At 37.5% G+C, this 19,658-nt stretch overlaps 1 protein-coding gene across 1 annotated transcript in view; it reads left to right on the top strand.

Moving 5' to 3' along the window:
- The first annotated feature begins 7,293 nt into the window (after positions 1 to 7,293).
- The window catches only part of caskin2 (CASK interacting protein 2), a 73,977-nt gene continuing 61,612 nt past the window's right edge, over positions 7,294 to 19,658 (top strand). The window contains exons 1-2 of the mRNA XM_016457093.1: positions 7,294 to 7,593; positions 11,767 to 12,253. Coding sequence (XP_016312579.1) covers positions 12,160 to 12,253 — 94 coding nt within the window. The 5' untranslated portion in view covers positions 7,294 to 7,593; positions 11,767 to 12,159. The remainder of the gene's footprint in view (positions 7,594 to 11,766; positions 12,254 to 19,658) is intronic.

Below are 19,658 nucleotides of genomic sequence, written 5' to 3'. Positions count from 1 at the left end.
GGTTGAACTGGATCATCGAAGGTCAGAAGCAAAGACATTGGTTAATAGAATGGGATTAAATACATAAAGGATATTTCTGTTGTTTAACATTTAATTATTGCAGGTTTGCGTCATATTCTGAGTTGCATTATTTTTATTCATTTTGAGGAATACTGAAAGTGTTTTTTGTTTGTTTTTTGTGAGTGAGATGAATTAATGCATATTTATATTTATTTTAGAACTACAGTAACATCTTCTGATTTCTCTCAACATGGGGACAGGAGAGCTGGCAATCAATAAATTGAAAAAAAAAAAGTAATTTGCGTTACTTATTTGAAAAAGTAACTCAGATATTCTCTTGTAAATTAAAAAGTAATGCGTTACTTGAAAAAAGTAATTTGATTACGTAACTCGCGTTACTTGTAATGCGCTACCCCCAACACCGAAAGACACCCTTTGTTTATCTTTACTCCTGTGTTCTACAGCCACATGACAGATATATCCAGAGGTTTATATCTATCTGTGAATTATGTCCTTAGTGATTGCACTTAATTTCTTTCCCATGACCAGCACCATCAGATACGAAAATAATGTGTATTGTTATGCAAAATATTTAATATACAATGTATCACTGGTATTGTTTACCATTCTTGTAGCTCAAACAGAACATGGTGCTTGCAACAGCAAGATCATGAGTGCACTTATTATGGAATGCATGAACTGATAACGTGTATATTACTTTGGATAAAAGCATCTGCCAAATGAATAAAAGCAAATGATTACGAATGAATTCAGAATACAGGGTGAGTTCACACTGTCTACCTCAACTATGGAAGTAAACTTGGCATTTCAGTCAAAACTTCATCCCTTGGAGTCGATCAATGGATGGACCGTAGAAATTTTGGAGGTGAGCTGGTTAAAAGTCAAGGGAGTCAGTTCCATGTATTGGGTTCGAGGGAAATGGAGTTCAGGGAGATAATAGTCAGCACTCAGGCGAGGGAGCCCTCTGGTTGTGAGCAGGAGGATCGACAGAGGCTAGATTCGTGGCACTAGCCCTATGATTGGAGTTTGTTTAACTTCTTCTTAACGCCATTCCAGCATCTATTGCTATATACATGGCGAGAACCAGTTAATCCATTCACAAGTCATCATTCTATCTAATGATGATAGAGTTTTCATCATCATTACTCCAGTCTTCATTGTCAGTTACTCTTCAGAAATCATTCTGATATGCTGATTTGCTCAAGAAACTTTTCTTTGTATAATCAGTGTTGAAAACAGCTGTGCCGCTTCATAGTTTTGTGGAAACAATGATACACAACCCTTCAAATGTTTGGGGTAAGATTAAGAAAGAAAGATTATTTAGCAAGGACACATTACTTTATCAAATGTAAAAGTATATAAAGACTCTTATAATCTTACTAAAAAAAGTTATTTTCCAATAAATGCTGTTCATTGAACTTTCCATTCATCAAAGAATCCTAAAAGTATCACATTTCTACAAAAATATTGAGCAGCATTGCTAATTAAAATAACCATTATTAATAAATGAGCACCAATAATATCTGATAATAATTGAGCAGCAAATCAGCACATTAGAATGATTTGTGAAGGATCATGTGACACTGAAGACTGGAGTAATGATGCAAAAAATGCAGTTTTGCGTCACAGTAATGAATTATATTTTAAAATATATTCTAATAGACATCGATTATTTTCAATTGTGATATTTTACTAAATTACAGTTTTGACTGTATTTTTGATCAATTAAATGCAGCCTTGGTGAGCATAAGAGACTTCTTTCAAAGAGGCTCAAACATCTTAAATCTACTTCCCTGGGATAGAAAACAGAAACTATCACGGCGCGGTAAGGGAACACACCGTGTAAACAAGGTTCTGGGTCCAAATGCAGGTTTTTATTAACTGCAGGGAAAAACAAAGTAAACACCAAAACAGAAACACAAACAGAGCTTAGAATCTGACCACAGGCTCAGAACAGAAAACGGAATCTGACACAATACAGCCACTTAGAGCTTGCATCAGTCACGTAACAACAATTAATAATCCGCCCAGAGAGGCATGGGGAAGGAGCATAAATAGCCATCAGGATGGGCAACAGCTGTGTGTGTGTGAGTAAGTGCACAGGTGTGTGGAGTTAAGGTAAAGGAGTACAGGAGGATGGGAAATGGCGACCTCTGGTGGTGAGAGGGAGAAACACCAGACGTCAGACCCTGACAGGACCCCTCCTCTAAGGAACGGCTTCCAGACGTTCCAGAGCGCCCAACCAGGGGAACGGCAGAGCGGGGGTGGAGTAGGGGGAGGGATGGGGGGCCCAGGTCCGTGTGATAGAGGGGGACCTGGGGACTGGGGCAGAGCCGGCGGGATGGGGACCCAGGGCAGAACCAGCGGCCACCACAGCGGTGTGTGTGGAGCTGCCGCCTTGGAACGGGCAATGGCGGGCTCCGCCACTTCGGGAAGGCCAGAAGTGAGCCCCGCCACCTCGGAGGGAACATCAGTCATTAGGGTTTAATCTTACATCTAATGTTGTTAAATTAATGTTTATTGCATTATTTCAGTATCATGTGTGTCACCATGTTGGTGTTTAGTGTTTGTGTGTATGACACTGTGCACCTTCTATATATATATATATATATATATATATATATATATATTAGTATATCCCTTCTCAGCTTGTGGAAGAGCTGTTTGTGATGATCTTTGATTCATCATGTGACTTTCTCATCACCACCTGTTTTTGGTGGTTATCAGTATTACAATGTTTCAAAACGACTTCAAAAATACTTCACTATGCTGGTTTATTAACATTACATCAGTTAATGAAATACGTTTTTTTATTGTGAATTTAAGTTAAGTCTGTAAAACCTAAAATGTTGCTATTATATATTTAACGATGAAGTTCTGGCAACCACAGCTGCCGGTATTTTACCGTAAATGTCACAGATTTTTTATTTTTTTTTACAGTGTAGGATCCCCGTTTGTTTAACAGACAAAAAAAGAGAAAATAATACAGGGTTAGAATGACTTGAGGGTGAATAATGACAACAAAGTTAGAGGAGAAATATTTCCAAGTATGTCACAGTGATGGACTTGATGGCACTTTATTTTGTTTTAAAAATATCCTTTGTTTTGTGCGGTGAATCTTACTCTATAAAAAAACCTTCAAAAGAAAATAAACAGTTTTTTGCTTCGAGGTACTGGTTTTACCCTATGTTTTAGCTTGTGATCACTGTGATAGTGACATTAACTGCTTTATTTAAACATGCCCCAGGTGTGCAACATCTGTTTGTGGGATATCCGGAAGGTGATAGCAGCCCCTGATCCTTTGATCACCGCGCGCCCTTATCTTTGTGGGAGCAGGTGAAGGGATGCAGAACCACAAGCCTTATTCTCCAGTTTTCACCTGGTTCTCCACAGCACACAGTCTCATTCATGCACTTGTCAGAGCCATATTCACTATCCTGTTCCAGATGACTTCATTTGAGAGGAGACAGGAAGCACTTTGATCTTTGGCTGAAGAAAGAGACTTCTAGATCACAGTGTTTGTGTGCACATGCAAGTTTAAGCATATAAATGAGCCCATGGATGGTTGAACTTCTTCAGACAGTTTTCTGTTAGCATATTCTCAGCACGTTACAAAAACTTTGTGTTCCATTAGTTTTAAGTTACTACACAACAACAAGTGAATGCATGTTTTTGGGGATGAGCAATGGAGCCATAAATAAATTTGAGAATAAGCACTGTTTCCATCCCATGTATTCAAGAGAATAAAATCATCACTTTCTGGGAAACTGGGACAAAGTATCAATAATAAAAATGAAAGTTACTACAACCGGGGAAGCCTGTGGCTATTTTTTGCTACAAAATAAACAACTTGTGCAATAACAAAACCTGATGGGTTATCTTGCGTTTTGGAATAAAATTCTGTGAGACAGTTATGGGAGGTGATTAAATCACTTCGATGACCAACTTTGGCTCAGGCATTTTTAAAATGATTAAAATAACATTTGATAAAAATAACATAAAATAACATATCCAATCCAAAATATCCAATCACATGATCTGCTGAGGCAAAGTCACACTATTTTTTGATGCGTATCAAGGAATTTATTCAGTAAATGGGCTTCCATTGTAGTTTATGTGCATCAATAAAAAATGATCAGATTCAACTGAGCGTACAAGTTTTTATGCGCATTTTTTTAATTTACGTGCCTCTTGGCGTTTCCATCCAGTGTTTTATATGCAATATCCCAAAATTCACATAAAAATAGGTGGATGCAAACATATGTATGCTAATGTGGTCTCAATTATTTTGCATCAAATTCTCCCAAAACCAAATTATCCGATGCTCTCCACACTAATTTTATTGCCCAGTACAAAAAAAAAGTAACCTAAAAATGGGAATATTTAAAGTAACTCAATTAACTTAACTAAATTGATCTCTAAACTAATATTAAATACATTTACATTATTTAACATTACAGAATCAACAAAATAAAAATATCTTTTGCAGGTTAAATCAAGTAGAATAGCTCTTTAAGGTAACAATTGCAGCACTTTTATGCCACTATTGATGTAAGCATGTCAATGTTTGCCTTATTGATGATCTCATTGATGTAACAGTGCTTTCCATATTCTTAAAATATTTTTCATTTATCATTTTATATCACACAAATACATACAGTACCATTCAAAAGTTTGGGATCAGTAAGATTTTGAATGTTTTTAATGGATTATCTTATGCTTATCAAGGCTGTATTTATTTGATAAAAAATACAGAACAAAACAGTAATATTGTGAAATAATATTGCACTTTCTAATATTGGTTTCCTATTTTAATATACTTTAAAATATAATTTATTTCTGTGACACAGGGCTGAATTTTCATCAGCCATTACTCCAGTCTTCAGTGTCACATGATCCTTCAGAAATCATTCTAATATACTGATTTATTATCAATGTTGAAACAGTGTGCTGCTTAATATTTTTTGGAGCCTGTGATACTTTTTTCTTTGATGAATAAAAAGTTAAAAAGAACAGCATTTATTCAAAATAGAAATCTTTTCTAACAATGTCTTTACAAAGTTTTTACTATCACTTTTTATCCATTTAACACATATTTTCTGAATAAAAGTATTAATTTCTTAAAAAAAATTAAAAAATAAATTACTGACCCCAAACTTTTGAATAGTATTGTACATTGTACAAACACAAAATTTATATCTTGAATAAACACTCTTCCTTTTAAATGTTTATTTATCAAAGAATCCTAAAAAAAAATCCACAGGTCCCCAAAAATATTAAGCACCACAACTGATTCCAACATTGATTATAAATCAGCATATTAGAATGATTTCTGAAGGATCATGTGACACTGAAGACTGTAGTAATGATGCTGAAAATTCAGCTTTGCTTCACAGGAATAGCCTAAATTATATTTTAAAGTATATTAAAATAGAAAACTATTTTGCAATACTAAATTTAGAAAACTAAATTGCAATAATATTTCACAAAATTACTTTTTTCCTTGTATTTCTGATCAAATAAATGCAGCCTTGATGAGCATAAGAAACGTCTTTAAAAACATTAAAATCAAACTTTTGAACGGCACTATATGACTATATAAGTAAGTATTTTGTGGATTAACATGTTGCTAATTTACTAATGCTATAGATACATATTGTATATATTGTATAGTCTAATGCTCGCATGCTCTTTAAAACATTTTCCTCCCTCCTTTGTCCTCCTCCTCCCCCTCCTTCATCAACTCTAACAGCTGACGACTTTGCCACATTCTTCATTAATAAAATTAAAACCATCAGTGCACAATTTTCCACACCACAATCTGTCAAGCACATCTTACCAGCAAACATACACTCGTTCACATCCTTCTCTTCACTCTCTGAGGCAGAAGTCTCCAAACTCATCTTTTCTAATCATCCTACTACTTGTCCGCTTGATCCTATTCCATCTCATCTCCTTCAAGCCATTTCTCCTGCAGTTGTACCTGCACTCACTCACATCGTTAACACATCCCTTCACACTGATGTTTTTCCCTCAGCATTTAGACAGGCTCGTATAACCCTCATATCACTGCTATGCTGATGACACTCAACTCTACCTCTCATTCCATCCTGATGATTCGACGATAGCTGCTCGCGTCTAAGCTGGTCTAACAGACATTTCTTGCTGGATGAAGGACCATCATCACCTTCAACTCAACCTTGCCAAGACAGAACTGCTTGTGGTTTCATCAAAACCATCGTTTCATCACAATTTCACCATCCAGTTAGGCACATCAACCATAACTCCTTCAAGTACAGCCAGAAATTGTTCAAGCTCTTGTTCTGTCCAGGCTGGACTATTGCAATGCTCTCTTGGCAGGTCTTCCAGCCAGTTCTATCAAATCTTTAGAATTAATCCAGAACGTGGCAGCAAGACTAATTTTTAATGAGCCAAAAAGATCGCACATCACACCTCTGTTTATCAGTTTGCACTGGCTACCAATAGCTGCTCGCATAAAATTCAAGGCATTAATGTTTGCCAACAAAACCACCACTGGCTCTGCACCCCTTTACCTAAATTCATTACTTCAGACTTATGTGCCCTCTAGAAGCTTGCGTTCTGCAAGTGAACATCACTTTATTGTGCCATCCCAAAGAGGCACAAAATCACTTTCACAGACTTTTAAATTAAATGTTTCCTCCTGGTGGAATGACCTGCCCAACTCAATCCGAGCAGCTGATTCCGTAGCCATCTTCAAGAATCGGCTAAAAACCAAACAAAACGTCTTCTCTAAACCTTTTATATTCTATCTATTTGTTTTCTTTTTATTTATTATACAATTAACAAAAGCAAAAAAAGGCCTCTAACTCTAGCTTGCTCTATTCTATTTGTATTCTGTCTGTTTTCTTTTAATGTATTATATAATTAAAAAAAAACTTGCTATGTGTAGGCTACTGCGTTGAGCTAACTGAGACTTGTTATAGCACTTGCATATCATTGCTCTTTTGTTGATTTTGATTGCTTCCATTGTCCTCATTTGTAAGTCACTTTGGATAAAAGCGTCTGCTAAATGACTAAATGTAAATATTGAACATTTATTTTATGTTAAATCATTATTATACTGTACTTCACCAAATAGCCTATATATTAGATAAGATGAGGCTGGAGGAGCTCCGGTGAGTGTCGTCTGGCGGCAGGGCGGCGGAGCGGCGAAGCGGCGGATGGGGCCCAGAGGGCGGCAGAGCGGCGGAGCTGCCCCCTCCCACTGGGAGGACCGCTCCAGTCGACTCCACTCACTGCTGGAGCTCTCAAAACACGCGCATGCAAATCGCAGCCGACGCTCAGTTTGGAGTTTATCGACACGGACTGCCGAGAAAATAGCGTATGAAAGACTCGAGCGCGAGTAGCAGCTCTCACACTTACAGCGAAGTGTGTTTATCGACTAAGAGTTGACTAAAGGTGACTTTGAGCTCGTTGTTGTTGTTGTTGAAGTAGTGTCTGGACTGGAGAGAGTGATCCAGCGACTGATCCTGGACTCGCTGTTATGGCAGCAACCCACATCGAAAATGAACACTTTACACTAAATTAATGGTAAGTATTAATAGAGAAGTTTTACTAGTTAGTTTGGGTTTAAATCTGTAGCTATCGCGCTTTGATAGATGTGATATTTCACCGAATTATGGTTTCATTTTCTAGTTTGCTCAAACAAAATTACTAACTTTAATTAGAGTTTCTGCGACAATACAATATTGCTTAGATTGTAAAGTAATAATAAAGTGCAATAAGCTTTCTGTTTATTTATGTATTTATTTGTTATAACACCGGCGGCTAATACCAATTTACCTCTCAGTTCATCTGTAGTAACTAAAACTGATATTTTGGCGGACTCTGTGGTTACCATGGTGATTTTTCCCCCGAAATGGATCTTTGCAGATTGAATTAAAATCTGCCAAATTTATATCAACTATACAAGCTAAACAGTTTACAGTGTTCTGTTAGATGTGCTTTAACTTAAACTAGCAGCAGCTATTGTTTGGTATATGGTTGTATGGTGTTATGAAGAAATATGACATATCATTGTTTGTTTATTTTGCCACATATGTGATGTCTGTGCATAGACACATACTGTATGGACTGATGGGGTTGTGTAGTAGTAAACCTCTGGTAACCTAACGAATATAGTTCTAAACCCCAGAAGAGTTGATTCATCACCACTGCGTCCTTGATCAACCTCAGGTTACACCAGGACTGAACCTGTAGGTGTTCAGAAATTTCTATTCAGCACAAGGTCTATAATACTTGCAGAAAGCCATCTATTAGCATCCCCATTCATCTCAATAGAGGTTACTCACTGTCAAACGCAGCCACATAAGTATGCAACCCATCATCTCTGTTCCTGATTTTGCTTTTTATCTCACACTCTTAAAAATAAAGGTGCTTTAAAAAGGAGTTTTGCAGCAGTTGCACAGAATAAGTATTTTTGTGCCACAGGCAGAAGAACTTCCAGAAGAAGAATCTAAAGAGCATTTTTCCACTATAAAGAACCTTTTGTGCATTTGAAAAGTTCCATGGATGTTAACGGTTCTCTATGGAACCAGTAAAGAACCTTTATTTGTCACCGGAGCCATAAAAACCATGAGACTGATCATTCTGAAGCTGCAAGAAAATAACATCATATCAGCACTAACTAAAGACTGTCCTGAGCTATGAAGTCCGTGTGGAGCCCTGCAAAAAATCAGTCACTGGCAGAACATTTCTTATAGAAGAATGAAATATTTGTAATTTGGAGTTGTTATAGCATCTACCAGCAGGGGCTAACTGGATTACACTAACCAGCCAAACCTTGAACCCTTGGGTTAGGATTATGGATGGTCATGATGGTTGATTATAGCAGCAGTCAATTAGTGAGGGCGACTAGTTGAGATTTTATTTTTAACCTTGGTGCTTGAATTAGCATGCTGACAGCATTCTTTTGATTAGTTGAAGAGAAGAGAGAAGTTGCATCTTCTTAAATTGATCTATTTCAAAGCAGTACAACTACAGCCGTACACATTTAGATGGACATTTTTGGCACCTGCATTTTTCCTGCCAGTTTTTAAGAATGTGTCAAGTTAAACATTGTCCGACTTTGAAAAACGTCCATTTATTGAGCTCCAAGTAGGTGTTTTTTTTTTTTAACATGTTTCATGTAAATGTCCCCTAGGAAGCGCATCTTCTTCTTAATCGTAAACCTGCCTAATTATTACACTTTCATAAAGACTGATAATGTGTTCAAGTCATGTTGAAAAGATCGTATATATATCAGTCAAATGCACACAAATGCCATCACAAGTTGTAATTATGATGGAAAATTCTGGATTTTCTTTGAGCCCAGAAAATATGGATGGATGCAGCTTCTTCATTCATGGTAAATTTGTTGAAATGTAATATATTATATATATTTTTTCATTTACAATAAAAGTTGCATGTACAAAATATGATAGTATTGTACAATCACACTAGAAATAATGGTTCCGTTTGGCGCATCTTCAGTAAAAACACAAAGCAAAAACACTCCTAATGCAAATTTTTTTAATCATCATTTTGTAGTAGAATTAAAAAATCTTGCTGTGTTTTTGTAGAGTAGCTACATTGTCATCTTGCTTCGACCAACGTGATTTGAATACACCTGACGTCGTAATTACCACTTCCAAACTCCTAAATACAAACTTCCCAGAAGTACTTGAGAAAACCATGATTAGCAACTAACCCATTGCTTATTTTTTGCATCCCTGAAATTAAATTGATGGTTTGTAAACATGAGGGCCAGTTACTGGGCTTGTCTAACCGTTATTCCTGTTTGTGAGTTATTTTCATCAGTCAAAGCAGTTCAATCCACCTTCACATTCACCTGTCCTGTTCCTCCTCTTTTCTTTTTCGAACTGCGGATTTCCTCACAATAAAGAGCATCTGTAAACTCACTCATAAAGTTCAATCAGAACGCCATAAAACCATCATAACAGCACTCCACCCTGATGGCTCAAAAACTCACACGTTGGTTTGGCGTGTAAAGACTATTGGCCCTGAGGGAAACGAAAGAGGCCGTGATTACAGCTATTGAGAGTGACAGCTTTGCTTACTCCCTCAGAGTCTTTTGGGTGTGTAGAGAAGGCAAGACCATGTGCTGCGCTGCATATGGTTATTGTTGTTTTTCTTTTCTTTGCCTTTACTGACCACACTAACTGTTAAGCCTGTGATTTAATTTATATATTTTTTTTGCTTTGACAGCATGTATGTTTGAGATGGTATGCCGTCTAAACTTTTTTTGTTGACATGTTTCTTTTGGCTTGTTAAAATGTTATCTGAGACTTAGAATACTAGCGTCAGCAGTTTTTTAAATAGTGATGTTAAGGCAATTACTACTACTACTACTACAGCTGCTCATCATATTTGGGGTTAGGCATGTAAACGCAGATACGAAAGCTTGGCCAACACATTTTAAATGTGCAGTCGCATACTTAAAGGCAACATTTTACTGACGTAGTTACCGACAGTTTTTGCGGAAATCGTGCCTTGTTTTGTCGGATCTAACTAACATTGCTTTATGGCTAAAAAGGTCAAAATATCTTCTATTTTAAGAGACTTTTATTGACTTATTGACACATAGACATGCGGGTCTACCGGGGCCCCCCCCAAAAAAATCATTTCAAAATTAATTGAATAAGCATCATGTCACTGACACAAAGATTAGACATATATTGGTGGTTACATGTATCTTAAAGGTGTAGTGCGCCTAAAAATGAAAGTTCTACCATCATGTCATGTAATAATAAAATGATAATAATAAAAAGAAATGTTTTTGTCCATGCAATAAATGTCAGTGGGGTCCAGTGTTGTTTTGAACCCCACTGACTTGGGCAAAACCGTTCAAAATACACTACCGTTCAAAAGTTTGGGTTTCAGGAATATTTTTTATTGTTTTTAAAAGAAATCTCTTCTGCTCACCAAGGCTGCATTTATTTGATACAATAAAACCAGTAATATTGTGAAATATTATTACGATTTTAAATAAAATAAATTATACTTTAGTATTCTTTTAGATGTAATTTATTTCTGTGATGCAAACCTGAATTTTCAGCATAATTTCGCCAGTCTTCAGTGTCACATGATCCTTCAGAAATAATTCTTCTTTGCTTATTTGCTGCTCTAGAAACTTTTTTTGTTTTGTTTTTTAGCAATATTGAAAATGGTTGTGCTGCTATTTTTATTTCGGAAACGGTGACACATTTTAGGATTCTTTGAATGAATGTAAAGATGAATATAACATTTATTTGAAATAGATTTTCTTATAATCTAAATGTCTCTTTATAAGACTTGTCTTCTAAAAGACATTTAAAGATATTATTTGTCATATTTCCAGGCTGAATAAAAATGATTAATTCCTTTAAAAAAACAACAACTTTTGAACCATATCTTTTTTGTGTGTTCCACAGAAGAAAGTCATACAGTTTTGAAATGACATGTGGGTGGCTAAATGATAACAGAATTTACAGCATTGGGTGAACTATCCCTTTAAGCATGAATAATCCACCTGTAACCTTTCCTTGAGAAGGAATTGTTTGAAAGGTGAAAAGAGTCTTTATTTGATCACAAAAGGCTTGCTGTCAGGGCTTCATAGTGGGCTTCTGTTCTCAGCATTACTTTCTCCCTCTTGCTGCTTTGCTCATACACTGTACTTGGCTGATGTATTAACAGTACTATTTTTCTTGCCCACTCCTTTTTCAGGTTTTGGTCTGCTTGTGCCACTCCGGTCTTCTCAGCTTTCTAAACCACAGCATCAGCAGGGGCCTCTGCATTCCCAGAAACTGAGCTCCACGCGACCAAAACCGACTTTGTTACCCTGAAAAGGCTCTGGAAACTTAAGAACGAAAAACCGGAAGGCAATTTATAAGGTGAAATAGATTTTCCATTTCTCCGGCCTTCCGTGTCCATAACCAAACGGAGAGCTGGATGCTTGTGGTTCCTTCAGACGTCTGGCTGTCACCTCCCCCGACTGTAGCATTACCGAAAGAGAGGATTCTGGGATAGGTTCATGCCGTGGTTGCGCCGCTGTATGGAGGTGTAAGGGAGGAGCAGGACTCGTGTGGGACGCTGGTGGAGTACTGGCTGGTGGAGATCATGGGAAAAGAGCAGGATCTTCTGCAAGCGGTCAAGAATGGAGATCTAGCTACTACGCAGAAACTGCTGGCCAAGGTCAAAGCCAGCAAAAGCAGTGAGTAACAGTACATTACCTCTCTATCCTTTCACTGCATTTGACATCATGTGTATCCATGAAGATCTTTGCTTTTGCAGACCATCATTGGCAATTGTTCTACCACCAGGGTGCTATAGGGTCCACTGTGTGAACAAGTTAGAATAGTTATTCTGATGATCCTGTTATTTATATACCCATGACTAGAGCTGGGTGACATACCTAAAACAATTCTCAGTATGTATGTATTTCTCTTAAATGATCTACATTGGTGCTCATGGCTGTACAGATTCTGCGTATTTTCTCCATGAATTGTGATGGGACATTCACCTTCAAGCCATTCTAAACCTGTATGACTTTCTTTCTTCCGTAAAACACAAATGAAGATATTTAGTAGAATGTTCATGCTGCTCTTTTTTCATACTGTAAAAGTAAATGGTGACCAGGAGCATTAAAGATCCACAAATGACCAAAAAAGCAATATAAAAGTAGTCCATATTGCTTGTACACTATATCCCAAGTCTTCTTGAGCCATACAATAGCTTCAAGTGAGGAACAGACTTAAGTATTTAGACTACAGTGTGCTAAAAGTCTCCTGTTTTGTTCCACGGAAGAAATAAGGTCATGCAGGTTTGGAATAATGGTAAGTCAATGAGGCCATCATTTTAAATTTGGATTAACTAACCCTTTAAATATGGGTAAGCATGTTAATTGATGGTTGAAAGCATGATCAAATTAGCCACAATATTTAATTAACAAACATGCAATGGGTGGCGATATGAAGAACTTTGAATTCTGTGGAAATCTGTGGCACTTGATTGTTGCAGAATTCATGCAGACATATTCATGACAAATAAAGTCATTAGAAACAGTGATCAACCACATTTGCCCTTATTTACTTACACAGAGCCAATTTACTTTTCATTTCATAGGTTGATGATAAGAGCTTATTTCAGAGGGTCAAAGTTCAGGACTGCTTGTCTGCTCAACAGTGATCAATGGTGACCGCTGTTTTGGTTAAGCGTATCTCTGTGCACTTTAGCTTTCTAATGGTCTAACATGAATGAACTGCTTGGAGAACCCCACTGATGCCTGTTTTCCCAGTCCCACTAGTTAGTTTTTGCTGGAAGTGTATTGTTTCTCCAGGTTTGTGATCTCTGTAAGAGCAGCGTGCTTGGCCTTTGGAACACCTTACAAACTGGGTCCTGATAACATAAACAGACTGTGTGTTTGCGTTGTATTTTATCTCTTTATGGCAGTACATTGAGAGCGAGCTGTAGGCACTCAACTCCAGCATGAAGACCCCATGTTTTCTGTGATGTGGTGTGGTGGGAGTCTGTAGAGGCGAAGAGATGCTCCACTCCAATAAGACCTCCCAAACTGCCAGGCGTCAGAAGAGAAATGGGGTCTTTTCTCTGTCGGAGTCTGTCGTGATAACATAGTTGTAAAAGCAATATGCCTCTAAAAGCTGAATATTACAGTGGTTTTACTATGGTAAAGAAGTGTTGTTACTTAGGCACAATGTTATACAGAGTGGCTTGTTGTTTTTATAAAATGTTAAAAAAAAGTTCAGCAATAGTTAAAATTAAATTGAATAATATACACTACTGTTCAAAAATTTGGGGTCAACAAGTTTTTCCCCCATTTTTTGAAAGCAATTAATAGTTTAATTCTGCAAGAACATAACGTTTATAATTTTTCAAAATATGTCTACTTCAATTAAATGCTGTTTTTATAACTATCTATTCATCAAAGAATCCTAAAGAAATCTATCAGGGTTTCCTTTAAAAATATTAAGCAGCTCAGCTGTTTTCAACTTGATAAGAAGAAATGTTTCTTGAGCGTCAAATCAGCATATTAGAATGATTTCTGAAGAATCATGTGACACTGAAGACTGGAGTAATGATGCTGAAAATTCAGCTTTGATCACAGGAATAAATTACATTTTAAAATGTATTCAAATAGAAAATGGTTATTCTAAAGTGTAATAATATTTCGCAACATTACTGTTTTTACTGTGTTTTTGATCATATGAATGCAACTTTAGTGAGCATAAGAGACTTTAAATATTAAAAAAACATACCGACCCCAAACTTTTCAATGTAGTGTATGTAATAATAATAATAATAATAATATAACATTTAAATTGAATGCAATATTAAATAAATAAATAATAATCTTGAAAGTTGAATTCACTTCTTTACTGCACTTCCCTTTTTATCTATAGGCTACACCATGAGACAGTTGCGTTGGCAGAAAAAACTCTCAGGCTAAATGTACACCTTCACACCTGGAACAACATTAGCCCTAAATATACTTTGCACCTTGCAGGTGACCTTTTCACATGTTTGTGAAGGTGCTTGTAATTATCCATTAGAACACAGGGGACTTTGTCTTTTGAAGTTTGTGTCCTCTTGTTGGGCAGGTGTCTGTAGTTATCTCAGGTTGGCTGTATATTTGCTGTGCCTCATGGGAAAGACTAATGAAACCAATTCTGCATCTTGAATTAACATCATAGTGTTTTTTTGTTTTCTCTACACATCCTGAACTTGCCATTTGAGCACTTGGTCACCAAGACTTGTCCCTTGGGCTTTTGTTTGGACATAAGCTTCAGGGTTTGATTTCCAAGGCCGGCAAGAGGTCAGTTTGATAACCCAGCACCACCTCAGCTATTCTTTACCCAAGTGTGTGTAAACACACACAGATAACGCAGCCACTTCAAGAGAGGCATGGGCCGTGACTCAATCTCGTGTATAACCTCCTCTTTTGTCTTTTCAGGCCAGAATCAACGCCTGGCCCATTGTGTGAGTGGCACGCAGGCTGAGTAATTGCGCCATAATGTCATCTTTAGTGCGCTAAGGGTCATAAACGCTTTCATACAGTCATTAACACGTGGCAGGCTTTTGTGGCCCTCATCCTTCAGGCTGCAGAAGACCCGGCCAGCTGACTAGCCTACCCAGCATGCCTCCACCCCACGTCCCTGCCGCTTTGTCTCAGTCCCCGAGGGGCTGCGCCGCAGCCTGTCAGATTACCCACGATCCTTTGTTCGCACTCGCAGCTTTACTAATTCATCACCTTGTGCTTCGTACACGTGTTCATCAAAACTGCACAACAAAAACAGCACCCTCTATTGCATCCGAGCATCCGTTGCTCTGCTCCCCTTGACATCTGCCAGCGCAGGTTTGCTTTCACCCCACTTCAGACTCACGATGAAGACCCAGATGGTGGTCATACAGATTATGGGATATAGAGAGACCCCGGCACATTGGCGCTTCTTATCATGTGCTGTTCTTATCATGACCTATTTTAGGCTACGTTTACACGACAACGATGTAGTCAAAAACGGAAACGTTTTTCCCTTGCGTTTTTAAAAAGTTTCACGTATACACGACAACGTTTTCAAAATGATTTGCGTTTACACATATCCGCGAAAACGGGCAAAAATGCTGTATTACGTATGCCAGGCCAGTAGTTGCCGCTGTCATCTTGTTAGTAAACAGTACCTGTACGGAAGTGACGATTATATGTTGTAGATGATGCGTCTCCGCGGTTGGTTGTAATATTGGTGAAGTAAATCCACACTTTGCTGAAGAAGCGTTAGCAAACTCTTGAGCAGCTACAACAGTACCATGTACTCCGCCATTGTTGTGTATGTTTGTTCATGCTTGCCTTTAAAATCGACACGTACTGCGCATGTCTACATACCTAACACGTACTACGTACGCGCATGACGTCACCATTTTCAAAGATTCCCGTATTGGGTGTTTACACGGAAACGATAACGGTGGTGTTTTCAAAAACGTACACTTTGAAACCCGTCTTCAAAAATATGCGTTTCCAGTCCCCAAAACGCCGTTGTCGTGTAAACGAACAGGCAAAAAGCATAAAAAGTTTCCAGTTTTTGGCTGAAAACGTTGTTGTGTAAACGGCCCCTTAGATCTCTGTGTTTATATCTGGTGAAAGGCTGTGGAAAGTTCTCATGGTGAGTCAGGAGCACGTCCGATATACGCCTACTGCTGACTTTGGATTTTGCTGGATGGATTTTTTCCAAAAAATATTTTTTTCTTTCCTCCTTCTCAATAACAGATGGAGGTTTGAGGTTGGGTGGGATTGTACAGTAATTTGTTTGTGTGTGTGATAATGCTCTGTGTTAAATCTGTGGTGTAATCCTCTATTATTTCAGATTTTATCCCAGACGTTTGATCCTTTAAGTCCTGTTGTTTTTAGTGCTGGGAGGTTTGTTGGCATACATGTTATTCAAGGGAACTAGACGCAACATGATGAAGCGGCAAACAATAAAAGACATTTGTATTGTCGTAAGCCTGCTGTGACTGACAGGCACGTTTTGTTTTTTGGTTTCTGTTTTTGCTGCTTCAACTGAGTGTCTCCACCCAGAGTGAAATTTCATCCAAAATCCTGTTGTACATGCAGAATTTCCTCTGTCAGTGTAGAAAACTGTGTCACGTCCGGTTAGGCCACAGTGTACCTTGCTGTTCAAAAGTGGGTTCAGTAAGATTTTTTTAAGGAAATTAGTAGTTTTATTCATCATGGAGGCAGTAAATTGATACAAAAAATGACATTAAAGATATTTACAATGTTACAAAAGATTTCATATAAACTGTGTCCTTTTGAACCTTCTATTAATCAAAACAATCCTGGAAAAAAATCACAAAATATTAAGCAGCTCGACTGTGTTTAACACTGATAACAATAAGAAATGTTTCTTGAGCGTCAAAGCAGTATATTATAATGATTTCTGAGGAATCATGTGACCCTGAAGAATGGCGTAATGATGCTGAATATTCAGCTTTGCATCAGAAATAAATTACATTTCACAAATTCACATAGAAAACAGTTAGTTTAAACTGTAAAAATATTCCTATATTTACTGTATTTTTAATCAAATAAATACAGCTTGGTGATAATTCTCGCTGACTTCAAAAACATTTAAAAAAAATCTTACGTTCACACTTTATTTTAAGGTCCAATTCCCACCATTAACAAACCATTATCTACAACGTTTGCCTCAATAAACTCCTAATTTGCTGCTTATTAATAGTTAGTAAGGTAGTTATTAAGTTTAGGTATTGGGTAGGATTAGGGATGTAGACTATGGTCATGCATAATATGTGCTTTATAAGTACTAATAAACCGCCAATATGATAATAAAAGGCATGCTAATAAGCAACTAGTTAAAGGGATAGTCTTATAATGCAAGTGGATGGGAATCATGGCTTTGAGAGTCAAAAAACATACACAAACAAAACCAAATTAAACCCTGCGGCTCGTGACGATACATTGATGTGTAAAGACATGAAACGATCGGTCTGTGCAAGAAACTGAACAGTATTTATATCGTTTTTTACCTCTGATTGTCACCGCAATGTCCGAACTGTCCTGAGCGTGTTCAACAGCGTCTGCTTCTTCTTCTTGCTGTACGCGTCTGCTTCTTCTTCTTGCTCCAAACAGACGCGTCAGGCGCCGGCTGTTGAACGTGAAAATGACATCCATAATTTTCTGAAGACAGTCGGTTTCCTTCAGGGCGGGCAGCCACAAATAAATCAATGTATGGGAAACACTGATCTAAATATAAAAAATTTAAATGAAACTTACCTGCTTGAACGCTTTCATTTGATCTGGGTGTCTTTTAAAGTGTTTTGTTAGTTTGGTGTGTTTCCTCGTTTTGATGTCGCCACGTCAGTGCTTTTATGAAGAGAGCATATCTGCGCACCTTTCGGATAGCGCATCAAGAACCGGGGTGACCAGGTACTTCCTGGGGGTAAGCAGATAAACATCAAATTTTCATTTTTGGGTGAACTATCCCTTTAATAGTGAGAATTGGTCCCTATCCACTTTATCCCTCACGTAAAAATGGGCGTGGCCATTTGTAAATTTTATGGGTCTTGCTTCTGGTCTCATTTGCTTCCAGCTATTTTTAGCTGTATAAAACCACTCGTTTTGCTGCTTGATAGTGCAAATTGGTATGTCTTACCATATTATTTTAGTGTATTATCGTAATTATTAACACACTCTGGTTTGTAATGCAAACAGTTTTACCGATTACTGCATGTTGATATTCTTCTCGTTATAGCGGCTAATGAACCGGAAGTCTCGCCCATAGGCTTACTTCCGCGTTTAGGAATAAGGTGGATACTAAAGTGTAAACTGTTTTGAACAGTTGTGTGCATTAGATGAAGTTCCAACACTGTACTACAATTGTTTATCGTGACATAAATACAACTTGGAAATGAACTACACAGGCTCAGCAATATGCATAACAATAATCAACAATTGTGTAAATGCATAAACAACAGCAGAAGTATCATTTACAGTCTTTAGAGTTTGAGAGTTAAATTTCTGAATGTTTCTTGAACTTCTTTGGTTTCATGCTCTTGGCACTCAGTTATTCACCAAAACACATTGTAGTCAACAACAAAGCATGTTTATCCTCATTCCAGAGAATGAACTGAGATATAGTGCCATTGTGATGTATTTAATTCACTGGATTATCCAAAAATAGCCATTACCTGAGGGTTATTTAATATATAAACCAATTGTCTTTTTAATTTCCTCATAGTTTTTATTACAAAATAAGATCTTGGTCATACCACCCACTGCTAACCTCCAGCACCTTGCATCCAGGGTGCAGACAATTCATCAAGTTCCCCATCAGTGTTTTCTCTTGTTTAATACTCATTTCAATGAATGTGGTTTTGATCATTTCCACCAGATGGGGCGCACGTTTGTATGGGTCTCAAAGAGCCGGTGGTGGTTTCTCAGTTTGTAATGACGGTGCTCTACATCAGTCACAGATAAATTCATTTGATCCTCTGAAAGAGCCACTGTAGTGGTTTTTCATTCATTAGTTAGTGGTTTAACTGCATGTTTATGGGATGCTCCTTAATATCAAGCATCCCCCACCACGACTAATGGCAGCAGGGGAAACTAATGAGATTTTCTCATTTTGGTAGGGGGCCACATATTGAAGGGGATGTGTTAAAACCTCTTTTGACAGACTGTGAAATTCTGTCTCTGTACGGCAGTTGTCTGTCGAGTCTGCCACTTGCCTGCTAAATGTTTAATTGGCTCGCTAAAGAGAAACATCTTGAGAGCATGTCAGGTGCTGTTCAGAAGATAAGAAATATCCCTATATGATGGTCTAAAAAAATAGTGACCCTGTTGTGACCTCCACATGAAACGTTTCAGTGTCCTGAAACATTATCATATCACATTCTGAGAATAGTAAATCAGCGTTCAAGCTGAAAATTTGAATGGCTGAAATCATCCTGTTTGTGTGTATTTGACCCACCCACTGTTTATTTTCTGTTGGGTCTTATCGCCTTATCCTGCATTTGTTGTGTCCATCAGACACACAGATGCAGTCTTTGGCGTGTCACAGATAAGCTTTGAGATTACTGCAAATATT

This window comes from Sinocyclocheilus anshuiensis, unplaced genomic scaffold (assembly GCF_001515605.1).
Source record: "Sinocyclocheilus anshuiensis isolate Anshui unplaced genomic scaffold, SAMN03320099.WGS_v1.1 scaffold229, whole genome shotgun sequence".
Taxonomy (NCBI): Eukaryota; Metazoa; Chordata; class Actinopteri; order Cypriniformes; family Cyprinidae; genus Sinocyclocheilus; species Sinocyclocheilus anshuiensis.
Note: the sequence above shows the minus strand (reverse complement) of the source record. Positions and strands in the feature narration are given on the sequence as shown.